This window comes from Melanaphis sacchari, unplaced genomic scaffold (genome assembly GCF_002803265.2).
Source record: "Melanaphis sacchari strain LSU unplaced genomic scaffold, SCAv2.0 Contig31_pilon_pilon, whole genome shotgun sequence".
Lineage (NCBI taxonomy): Eukaryota > Metazoa > Arthropoda > Insecta > Hemiptera > Aphididae > Melanaphis > Melanaphis sacchari.
In genome coordinates this window covers 1,473,681-1,487,339 of record NW_020271193.1, presented here as the reverse complement: position 1 = coordinate 1,487,339, position 13,659 = coordinate 1,473,681, and the positions used below count along the sequence as shown (strand labels likewise).

Genomic DNA, 13,659 nt, shown 5'->3' with positions numbered 1-13,659 from the left:
TATCAAATATTTAAACGTATTCAATTATTTATAGATTAAAAAAACATGTCTTTTCATATTTGCTTTAATTGTAAAACGCCTTGGACAATATATGCATTTGAACTGAGGATCAATACTACATTCATATGTTATGTGTCTCTTTAAACTTGATTTACGTTTTTTGCCAGCATAATATCGACCACAATTGTTCTGACAGTATAGAGGATCTGGTAACATATGTTCTGAAATTTTAATTGATAAATTAGATACAATATACTAACATAATATTTAATTTTAATTTTCAGCAAATATAAGAAATATTAAATACATACATATATCTGTACCACAAATTATGTCAATAGTTACAAAAATAATAAAATACATATTTTTGTAAATACTGTAATATTATACTGAATACTAATATAATATTACAGAATATAGCAAGTAAATAGAATGCTAAAAGACTAAAGGTTTATCAGAATTTGCTTGGTATTTCAGCTAATATTTAAATTATATGTTAGTCACCTTAACTATTTCATTCTGGAAAAAAAAAAATAAAAATTTATTTAATTTAATTCAATTTATCAATATTTTATTTTATTATTTACGTCTAAACATTGAAAAAATTGTACAATACTAAAACATTTTTGAAAAAATATCAACAATTAGAAAGTAAAACTTTAAACATATAAAACATTCATTTTTAAATTATTTATAATTTTTTTGTATTGTTAACAGCTTTTTAAAACAACTAAAAACTGTTAACAATCTATGAATGTAATAATTATGAAACTAACCAGAATCAAATTATATGTTTAAAATTAAATCAATATAGAATAAGAAACAATTTAATAAAAAATGAATCATATAAACCTATATTTTATAAAAAATATTCAATACATTTTTAGAATTTTTTTTTTTTTTAAAGTAATACTATTCAATATTTTTTACCAAAAAGTGCATTAGCTAAAAAATTTAATATAGGTACTTATATACTTGTTGAAAACTTCAGTTTATCTTAAATTATAGATTTAATATTAATTCTTATTATTAAAATGAATGGTCACTGCATGCCTCTTCATACTGCTTTTATCAGTAAATATTTTTTGACAAACAGGACACTTAAATTGAGGATCAACTCCACATTCATAAATAAGATGTCTTCTGAGACTAGATTTTCGAAATTTGCCTTTATACGATCTGCCACACATATTTGGACATTCAGTTGGATCTAATGAAAAATCTATGTATTCTGAAAAAAATAATATTTAATATTCTCAATAATTCTTAAATAATAAATTTAATATTATGAATATTATAGTATTAATAATCACTAATTAGAAATAAAAATAATTTAAAAATTAATATTAGTTTACGTAGTTATATAGTATGATTTACCAAGCATGCTTACTCTCATTTTTTCTTTAATAATGAATTTATTAAAATTATGATTTAGGAATCCTTAAGTTAATTTAAGGATCACATTTTTAAACTGATTTTTACATTAGTTAAGTAGTATCCTATGACAAAACCTACTTATTTATTTTAAACGAGAATCATATTTTTATTCTTGTAAGTTGTTAAGCAGATATTTTTGAAAGGTTGATATAAATATTAATTTGAAACCAAATGAGTAGCTTCTGAAGTACTAAATATTACATTATTCTTTATTAAGAATAATAATTTTTGGAATTGGTTTTTAAATATGATATTTATTATAGTATTTATGGGTATTTAGATAATCTTTACAGATTATGAAATATAACTAATATATGAATAATACAATTTTACTATAATTTTAAAATCATCATAGCCACTATACATATATTCAAAATTTATTATCCTTACTCCAAAACATATCAAGTTAAATAACTCAAAAAGTATTCATTTCAATTTTCATACACATTTTCAAAAAGTTATTTGCTTATTGATTTAAAAAATAAGCTGGTATTATTAAAAGATACATTTAAATTTTAAAAAATTTCAGTATTTGAATAAATATATAATTAAAGAAAAATTTGGGGTTGAATATGTTTGATTAATTCATATTGTATGTTATATTAATATATAAAATACATAATTAATAATTTCACATAGTGTATCTAAGAAAAAGAAAGTATAATATGAATTATGATAAATATAACACGTATATCAATCAAAATTACATGAAAGTAGATATTAAATAATATGCTCGTGTAATTGTGTTGACTAATACGATGCTATAAATACATTTGGACAATAAGGAGTCATTTTAATATTATCACAGGTTTGTTCATTGATTTTTTTAAGTTAATTTTTTTATCAAGTATACATTATTTACTATGGAATATAATAGGGAGAAACTATATGGAAGACAAATAATAAGTACAATAATAATTGTAATTGATTCAACTAAAATATCATACATTGCTATAAATTTAAATTTTATATTACATTTGAATAATAATTTATTATATTACCTATTGGTAGTAAAGGCGTAAAGCATAATTATGTTTAAAGCGTTAAGTACTAAGTATGTTTATGAACAAAAATCATATTATTTTCGGATTTGTAATCTATGTCTAGTAAGATCACAGGTATAGGATACAAATGACTAAAATAATAATAAAATAATAATATGCATGTTTATGGTGATGTACAAACGTCGAACATGCATGCTATATTCGCTGACTAAACCAAAAAAGGTAGGTAAGTGGAACTGCTCCATTGTACATTAAGTGTTAAATAATTCACAATGAGTATGTTAAATTCAAATTTAAAATTCTTATTTTTTATTTTTTTATTGAATAAGAACAATAAATAATATTATACGAAAAACGATTTGAAATGGTTTAACATTCTATACTCGTATTACTATTTTTCATATTTGTTTTTCTTTGATAACATATACGTAAATCATTAGTCTATTGGTCATTAATTTTACTTTGAAAATAACAGTAGGTTGGTAAATTTTTTCCGAAACTATTGCATTTATTTTATTATTAGTATTTCATTATTGTAATAATATATCATTTTACTATATTATTTCAACTTAGAAAACTCAATGTTAAATACCATTTTTTTTTTTTGTAAATACTTACCGTAAAACAGTAAAAATAAATTAATAATAATACTATTTAGATAATTAATAGATTTAAATTATAATAATTAAGTTAACGTTATTTATCGTTTAAATGTGTAATTTCGTCCAAATTGAAAATAAAAATGCTTATAACAAAATAATTGTCTTAACATTTTTTAGATTTTATGATTTCAATATGAACTACTTAGGAAAACGTTGTATTAAATTTTTAAAATTTAGATACAAAACGAAAAGTTTAAAATAATTTGAAAATTTTTACGATTTCTGTCATAATTTTAACTTCAAATACATTTAATGCAAATATTTTTCATTAAATAAGAAAATTTGTGCTATGTATTTTTAACATTTCTATACAGACATAAGATCAACTAATATGGGGTTTCGTATTTAAGTCTCAAACATTTTGATCTAATGAATAATTTTTATTTAGGTATTCATGGAAAAAATAAAAAATTGTTATGCCTAAAAATATATACAAGAGTTAAAAAGTTTTGAAAATTGTATTTTATAAATAAAATAAGATTAACATTTAGTGAAAATTTCAAGTATTTTCTACGGTTGTTGGTTTTCGAGTTACATCAAAAACAAAATGATATTTATCGAAAATTTGATTTGCATAAAAATTCCCCGGTTTTCTTAGTGTTTCTCAATTATATAAAAGTACTTTAAAAATACATTGAATGTTTATGGTGTATTACGATTTACGAAACAAAAATGTTCTATGCATATCAATAATAGAATATTTTTCTTGAAAGGTGGTTGCAAAAATAGTGGAGAACTATGCATCTAACAAAATTCAGAGGATTCAATTATTGATAATTTTCTTAATGATATGAAAGCAACGTTATACGACTTTTAATTAGTAATTATGACGTAATTATTAATACATCTTAATAGTAATAATATTTTCTTATAACAACCTTTTCTTTATACATTTTTATAAATTGTTTGTAAGTATTTTTTCTCTTTAATAATAATAGCATGTAACATAATGCTTTTACATAATTTCATATTTAATAGATGTATGAATCGTTTATCCACCATAATAAATAGTAGCATATTATAAATTATTTTAAGATAAACAATGTCATTTTACTTGTCAACTGAGATCCAAAATAACTAAATATTGTTTGTCGGACAGTTTTGTGGATGATCACATAGATATAATAATTTGTTCTTAGTAGGTATTTCAAATTACTTAGAACGAAAGCATAATCAGAATTCATCAATTGAATTAATAGTCTTTTGGGTTCATGATTTTCTATTTTTACATACGCGCGTCAAACACTGCTGTTAATGGTATCATATACAAGATCGTAATAACTAATAATAATAAAGCTATTGCACGCACGAAAAGTATTATGTAGAATTTATATCAATGAAGCAAATATTAATGTATCGTAATTATTACTAATCAAATTCCAAATGATTTATTATTTTTTATTACATTGATTAAATACAACCAATAATTATTATAATTTATAAGCACCTTCTTTTAGGACTCAAATACATACCGATTACCCCGCAGTGATCGGTTATTTTATTATACAAATTAATTTCATTATTTATTCAAAACTTTATCATTATTTATTAATGATATTAATTAACTTCATTATTTTATCAAAACTTAAGACTTAAATATTGTAAAATTTATTTAGGATTATAAAAATATATATATTAAAATAACCTAAATTAGGTACATATTCAATCAATAGAACTGAAATGAGTACAAAACATTTCACAATATCACAGTATGTAGTAGGAGCAGACTTGGATCCAATCAGCTCACTGTTCTGCAAAAAAAAAATTGGTCTCTAGAGTATTGCATAATCACACCTAGTGTACAAAAAATTTTTGTCAAAAACATTTTACCTTATCAATTTTTTTTAGTTTTCGAATTATTGATTAAATTAAATAAATTTATATTTTTGAATACATAGTGATTTAAGTTTGATTCTCCTTAAAATGTAATATGTATACATATATATTGTAAAATTAAATTTTTTTCTTTTTACTAATGTATCCAAAAATAATTTATAATAAGAATTTATATTTTAAATTATTATAAATAATTTTTATTTTTTAAATCACTGTTTAATAATATGAATATAAATATTAATTACATAAAAAAATAAAATATCTACTTGTCAACAAATTAACAAATTATTTCATACACGAGGTTAGGTACCAGATGACATCACAAAAATCAGAATTACTGGAATAACAAAGCAATGCGTATCGTGCGCATTTATACTATATTACTATAGTATCATAGCTATTATAGACTTAATATTGTAATAACTAATTTAGGAATAATATGTATTCTCCGATGGTGGTCAATCGCTGATAGTAAGTACAGTGATATATATAATAAATAGACTAGCATATTACATAATACGCAAGGAACCAAACTTGTATAAAATTGAATCTTAATATCACTTATAAGTTATAACTAAAGAGCGGATTTATATGTTCTTAAAAGCTTAAAATATGATGCTAATATGTTTTAAAAAAACCCTAAAATATTCTCTAAATATTCCTTAAACTTGTAAATATGCAAATAATATGATTTGTTTTTTTCCAAAATAATTCAATAAAAACAATAAATAACTTATGTACCATTCCTTTTTGGTAACATATAGAATATTTAATTATAAAAAATACAAAACAGTTCATAGGTATATGAATATTTTAAACTTTTGTTAATTTTCGGCATTTTAAAAAATAAAAATGAATATTACAAATTTAACTAAATCGTCAGACATTAAAGTTAAAATAATAAACAATATAAAAGTAAAAATAAAATAGATTTATTATTAGGAATCATTCTTATTACGTTATAGGATCGTAAGTACAATCATGGATTAAGAGTAACAGAATGACCAACATTAGCAATTTGATTACATACAAACAAATATATAATTGAATGATTTTTAATTTTTATCATTCTTATATAAAATAATTTTTTTCCTAAAAAAAATTGTTGCTGGAAAATATCACAAATCGATAAATTAATAATGTGTAATATGATTTTTTATGAACAATAATAGAATATATTCTAAAATATGAAAAATAGGCTAAATATGCTTTAATATGCTAAATAAATTTTTTCCTACGAATTCTGTGATGGATAAATCGTCTACATTTTTCACTATCATAAAGCTGCATAAAACTAATAAAAATATGTAAAAATCTAAAAATCCGCTCTCTAATTATAACTTTTAAGTTACAAGAGTAATTACAAATTACAATTTACAATTAATAATATCAGATTATAAAAAATATTTTTAGTATAATTAGTACACGTTGGGTTATTTTGTATCGGCCCGATGGATATAATATGACACCGTCTACTATGCAAATGCAAAGTAGTACACTGGCCCAGTCCGCCCCTGGTATGTAGGGATTTTAAACCGCACACTGTCACACTGATATCAAGTTCGGCTGTAAAACTACAATTCCATTATCATAAGACTCGTTGAAATTAAAAAATTAAAAAACAAAATGTCAAAATGTGCAAGTGGCGTGATAATATCGAAAATTTAAATATTTCAATATTGTTTTCAAATAAATTGTCGTGCAGACCAAGTTAAAGCAAATTTGTATAAATAAAAATAAATAAGTGACGATTGATGAAATAAAGATGAGTAGGTAATTGAAAAAATAATATTATTTAAGTCTTTAAAACCTTAATTTTAATATGTAATTAGCTAAGCACCTATCTCACTATTTGTGATGATAATTATCGATGTTCTATAATAGGTAGATTTAATAGCTGAAAGGTGTTACAAGTATTTTTTTCTCGAGCCTAGCAAATCAGGAACTGTTACTGGAATTTAGAAAATGTCATTTATTACCTAAATAAGTATATAAGTACAAAATAGACCTGTCATCGTTCTAAATAATAATTATATATAAAGTGCCGTACCTATTATGAAACTAACGGTCGTATGAATAAAGTTGTGTATTCATACAAGGAGTCTGCGAATAATGTTTTGTATAAATTGTATTTAAATACTTGTAAATCTCACTAAAGCATGGTACCTAACTTTAGTGCGTCTTACCTTGACACGCCGCCCTCAGGAAACACGGGTGAAGCATTTCGTTGGACTAGATGAGTAAAAAATACAAGACTTTAGATTCTACTATGTTAGTCTGACCAAATATCGTCCGTCGGCACTGCACTTCCGCACGATTTTATTATTAATTGTCTATTATCACACATACGCGATGTGCATAATCAGAATAACGGTTTGTTTGATAAAATTCAGGCAACATGTATCACAAAACAGATTAAAAAATAAATTTAAAATTTAATCTATTCTATGGTCGAGTTTGTCAGAAGTAGCATTAAGAATTTTCAGTCCACATCGTATTTTATCAACGTCGCGTGTTTGCAGTGTTTGCACCGTTGAACTGAAATTTTCAGTCTAAACCATGATATAGGTAATACTTTCAGAACGTAATATTTAACGCGAAAATATAGTATAATTGTTGACGGAATAATGCATACAGTTAAAAAAATATAACCGATTAATAAGCAAAACAACTAAATTAAATTTCAAGACGTGATAATTTTCATTTAATACCATTGTGACTTGTGAGTACCAATGTACCATTGTTATTCATTGATAATTTTGAAAAAAAACTGGCTTAATACTTTAAAGAAAAAAAATGTCCGGTAGATGGCAACACTTAATTTGTTTTGCCGTTTTGGCATTGACAGTTAACATAACTATTTCTAGAGATTTCATGTTCCACAGCGCCACTTCCCAAACGTCAAATTCCAATAAATATTAAATACGTTTTTCAAGTTTTATTGCTTAAGCTATTTTAGTTCTGTGCACCTTGTTTAAGATCGTATCAAGTTTACCACATGCAATCCTCTTTAGGAATTGGTTTATAGCCCTACAGGTTACAGGGAATCCCTTTTCAATGTAATCTATGGTTGGGTATTTCGTAAGTAGGTAATAGGCATTAGGCATATCATGTAACATGTAAATGATAAAATAAAAAAAAAAAACTATTATGAATACTTTTATGTTTAACTATAAATATCACAATGGACACAACAATGTTAAAAACATGTTTGAAGTTTTTTGTATTTTTTTTCTTCAATTAAGTAGATATAATGTTTATAAGAGCACTAGGGATACGGCCATAGGCGAATATTTGATTGAATTTTAGATTTTAGGGGTGGGGGGAAGTTTAAATCTTTGCATTGCTGTAAAGTAAGTAGATACCTATATTTAATACTTTGAAAAATGTTCAATTATTTTGGGGGGCTAAGCTCCCCCAATTTCTGCCTATGGATTGGAACAGCAGTGTCAATAACAAAAAACTGTGTAGTACATGATTTTGTATTTAAAAAATATAAAAATAAGCAATTTGATAAATAAGCCAAGAATGTTTCAAACGCTCATATTATAGTCATATATAGCTTCCACAGGTTAGTCATTTTTGATCTAATAAAAATAAATAATCGCAAACGCTCAAAGTTATATAATATTATACATAACTGTCATCAAGTAAACTTAATACTTTTCAATGACTTTATGAACCAACATTTGATGTCTCTTAATATCATATTTTTGTGCAAAGCGTTTCGAACAATAAATACATTCAAATTGTTTTGGTACACCACATTCGTAATTGATGTGTCTGTTAAGATTTCCTTTTCTTCCTATACCTTTGTAGCAGCGACCACATTGGTTTGGACAATATATTGGATCAGGAAAGTCTCTAGCTAAAAAAAAAAATTATAATTTGGGTATATGTAAGTATAGTGTAAAAATAAAATAAGTATAATTGTACAGGGCGAATCTAGAAAACTACATTAGGTATCAAAATTTTATGTAGTATAAAGGTTAATACAAGGAAGATTAAGCACTGTATAGAATACTTAAATATAAACATACAATAAACATATAAAATTGAGTTATCGGGTACTTATTAATTTTGTTGGTTGATATTTGATAACATTTAATATTCATTAAAATAAATTTAATACAATATAGCTAAAAAATAAAGATCATTTTATACACTATAGTCATTTAAGAATGGAAAAGCTGCTAGAATAAATTACAAAATATTTAACCTGAATGATTTTTAATCAAATAACAATATGACAAAGAAATTAAGTATTATCTTAAATGTTAATAAGTTTTAATTTCGCTCAAAATCATATTATTTAGTAAATAAGAATTTTATACTAATTTTAAACGATAACAAAACTTACAAAACTATGAGTTTATTGTATCTACATATCTATAGACACCCTTTTCTTGTCTACTACTCATCATAGCAGAAGCCTACATAAATGGGAATTAATGTTTGATTTGCATAATAAGTTTTTCTAATAATACAAAGTCCATCTACACTTATAGGTAGATATTAAAACAATAAAATATTTTTAAAAATTATAATTTATATAATATTATTTTCTTGGAATATATTTTGACAAGAATTTTATAAACATTTGTAATTTTAAACAAGGTTGATTGATGAATGATTTAAACTTCAAGTTTGGTTGCATGATAAGTTATAAAACAAGTTCCAGGACACAATGCGGGTTTTCCGGGGCAAACGGAACAAAACACATCAGTACGCTTTTGTCCTAGACCTCGTGATGAACACAAAATACAACGGCGTCGTTTTTTTTGACCTTTTTGGTTTTTTTCCACTATGCGTGGATAATGTAAGTTGAAGTTAGTTGATCTATGAGTCACATCTAAAATTGCAAGACGTTTCACTAGAAGAAAAAAAAAAGTTAGAAAAAGAATGTTTATACCAAATATTGAAAGCAAAATTATGTACAACCATTTCCTATTTAATTTACCTTAATGTAGAGGGTATAAAAAAAGCATTAAAAGTACATAAATACGACCCATCGTTACAAAAATAAAACAATAATTGGTAAAAGCTTTTTAGATTTCGTTGAAGCGTGTGAAAATTAAAATACTTTTGGATGGGTTGGACACAATGTTATTTCAATTAAAGTTATGCAGAAACAATTAAACTGAATCAAAACAAAATAATAACAAATAGGTAAGGTAAATAGAATATTTTAACTGTTTTTTTTTTTTTTTTTTTTTTTTTTTAATATTTAAGAATAAAATATAAATAATAATCAAAATTTTCAATAACTAAAATATGAAATCATAATTGACTAAATAAATTTGAAATAATTATTATTATTTGAATTATTGTAAGATATAAAAAAAAAAACACAGTCCTAGTAAAATGTAGTGAATGTAAATAAGTAAATTACTTGATATAACTAATAAAAATAAAATATATGCATACCTTACATAGATAGTGAAAAATAATAATATAAAACATTAAATATTTGTTTATTCATTATTATAATTATTAATAAATCATACATAATATGCAAGTCTGTATATATATATATAAAGTTATATGGAATGTTAAAAATAAAAGTTTTTATAAAAACTAATAATCTGTGTTTCCTGTAAAAAATAAACTAGATTTATATTCTATGTCATAACAGAACACTTAAAAAAATACAATATTAAATAACCTAAAAGCATTTATTTTTTATATGCTGTGGTTTCAAAAAAAAAAAAAAAATATAAATAATTGGAATACAATATGAAATGGTCATTAATTTATTATATAATACACTATTATTTGTGATATTCCTTAAAACACGTATCAACACAGAGACCGGGTTGCCCAGGACATGCTGCACAAAATACATGTGTTCGTTTCCGACCTCGTCCAGACAATGCACATAATTGGCATCTTCGAAGTTTTTTTCTTCCTTTTTCGTTTCTATCAACTACGCTTGGGAAATGCTCTTGTTGTTCATCAAAATATATCATTGTACCAGAATGGATTACTAAAAGTAAAAGAAAACAATAATAATAAGTATGATGTGTGGGTTCTTAAATTTAAATATATTTGCAACATATCAAGCACACATTTACTATTAAATTTTTAGCGTGTTATAATGCATGAACAAATATAAAAAAGAGGTATAAGACTGAATCATATAAGCATCTTTAATCAACTATCAAGACCATTTCCAATTAATACATACATTTATAATTAAGTACAAATAAATTTATATATATATATATATGTGATTTTATTATTATTAAATTGGTATAACAAAATGCAAAACTTTTTTTTTTCATGATTATGAATTAATAAAATTAAGGACAACATTCATTAATAATTAGAAGGCATGTATTCATAGAAGATTTAAGACAAGATTATCTTTGACAAATATTCCATTGAAATTGTGTTTCCACTTCACATTCAAATAATAAATACTTCTTGAGATTTTGTTTTCTGTAAGCTCTTATATAGTATTGTCCAAAATCTTTTGAGAAATGCATCTTATAAGTTTGCACTATTTCTTGATCACCTATAAAATATATAACTACTATTAATTCTACAAAAGTTTGAAAATGTTCTACAATTTATAATTAAATAAATTAATACAATTATTCAATGTACTATAACTAAATATAAACTATATGTACTTAAGGTAAATTAAAATAATTGTAGATTATAGTAGTAATTTAATGAAACAGTAATAATTTATAATTAAGTCCCAATTTGTCATAAATCAAAATTGATTGGTGTATATAAAACTGTATTTATTTTGTAGTTTCACACAAGGGTCTATATTTTTTATCATTTCCAAATAATATATAAATATAAATAGATATAGGTACTTTAAAAATAAATAAATAATAATAATAATAATAATAATAATAATAATAATAATTGATTAGGCAATAATAGTTAAAAGTTTATGGTCATTAAAAATTAGTATATTATAATTTATTTAATTATTATTTTATGAATAAGCAAACAATATGTTTTAATAACTGATTTTTTGACTGAATTGTTTTTGAAAAAAATAACATTGAAATTATGGTTCCACATCACATTCATAGGTAATATGCCTATTGAGAATTTTTTTGTTGGACGGTAATTTTTTTAAGCTATGGTCATAATTATTTGGACAATTAATCATAAAAGTTTTCATTATTTCTAAGTCACCTAAACAATATACAACTGCTATTAATTTTACTAACAAGTTATGAAATAATTTATTATTTACTATTAAATAAAGCAATAATATTATACAATAAGTTAATATATTTCAGTATTCAGAATTATTTATATTCAAAATTTAATAAAACTTAATATAAATAATATATTTATTTTAGGTCAATCATTATAACTAAAAAAAAAAACTGTAAACTGTATTAGTAGATAAACCAAACAGTAATTTACATTTAAGTCTCAATTTTTTATACATCAAAATTTATTAAAACTGGTACATATTAAACTAGTAAAAATAAACTGTATTTATAATTTTAACACCAGGATCTTTATTTCTTATTATTTCCAAGTAATACATAAATATAGATAACAACATATGTATTGATATAGGTATTTAAAAAATATTTCATCAGATAATAAAAGTTATGTAATTGATGTTTATTAGTAATTAATATATAATTAATTTAATTATTAGCCTATGAATAATCAAATAATGTGCTTTTGTTGATTTATGACTGCATTGTCTTTGTCAAAGATAACATTGAAATTGTGGTTTCACTCCATATTAATACATAAAATGGTTATTGAGACTTTTTTTGATAGACGATTCTCTTTAAAATCTGTAACCACATTTATTTGGATAATAGACTTGATTGATTTCTGTAATTTTATGGTAATCTAAAAGTATAATTTATCATTATTTAATAAACAAAATAAAGTAACGATATACAAAATAATGCATTAAAATATGTTAAGTCTATTAGATTTGTATTATTTAAAAAAAATAATGAATAAAGTAACATAATATTTACATTGATAAATATATATTGAAAATTAATAAATTATAATTTTTTAATTAGTTATAAATAAATGATAAATGTATGACTTACAACCCAGCCAAATATTTTTAAAATATTATATTGCATTATTCAGTTTTTTTTTTAATAAATACATTGAAAGTATCTTAAAAGAAAAGGTACAGAAAATGGAGCATGTTAAAACTGTTTTTACCAATTCGTAAATAAAACAATCAAATTTAAATATACAAAGAATAAATTAAAATATGTAATGTATACTATACATTTTTTTATGACTTATGAACAATACCAGGTTAGTTATTTCCTCTTAAGTAATAGATTAGAATAATTAATTACTTATTTCGCTTCTAATAGTTATGCAGCATTTTATTATTTTCTTGTATTGATTATGATCGTGCAAATAATATATTAAACTATAAATAAATAATAAAGTTTAAAATTATTGACACATAAATATTATATGACTTCACTAAAAATTAAAAACAATATCAATCAATATTATATAAATACTATAATATTTTGTTTTGATATATATATATTAAAATATATTACGACTTACCAAAATTGTACATTGAATGTAGGTGTATAAATATAATGCAATTCAAATTTTATGAATGTAAAAAAAATTACTTATAAGAGTTAATATTATTATCTAATTGATATTTATTTTTATTCATAATTATTTATGGTAAAATGTTTATACATATAATTTAATATAAACCTATTATATGATTT

The 13,659-nt window shown here is 22.7% G+C and overlaps 1 protein-coding gene across 1 annotated transcript; it reads right to left on the bottom strand.

The window, feature by feature from the left end:
* Nucleotides 1-967: 967 nt before the first annotated feature.
* LOC112596287 (longitudinals lacking protein, isoforms A/B/D/L-like) lies at nt 968-7,601 on the bottom strand. The gene is made up of 2 exons (XM_025341881.1): nt 7,126-7,601; nt 968-1,231 (listed from the first exon to the last, which is right to left on the bottom strand). The coding sequence occupies exons 1-2, from the start codon at nt 7,160-7,162 to the stop codon at nt 1,017-1,019; spliced, it is 252 nt and encodes an 83-aa protein (XP_025197666.1). The 5' UTR covers nt 7,163-7,601; the 3' UTR covers nt 968-1,016.
* Nucleotides 7,602-13,659: the final 6,058 nt, after the last annotated feature.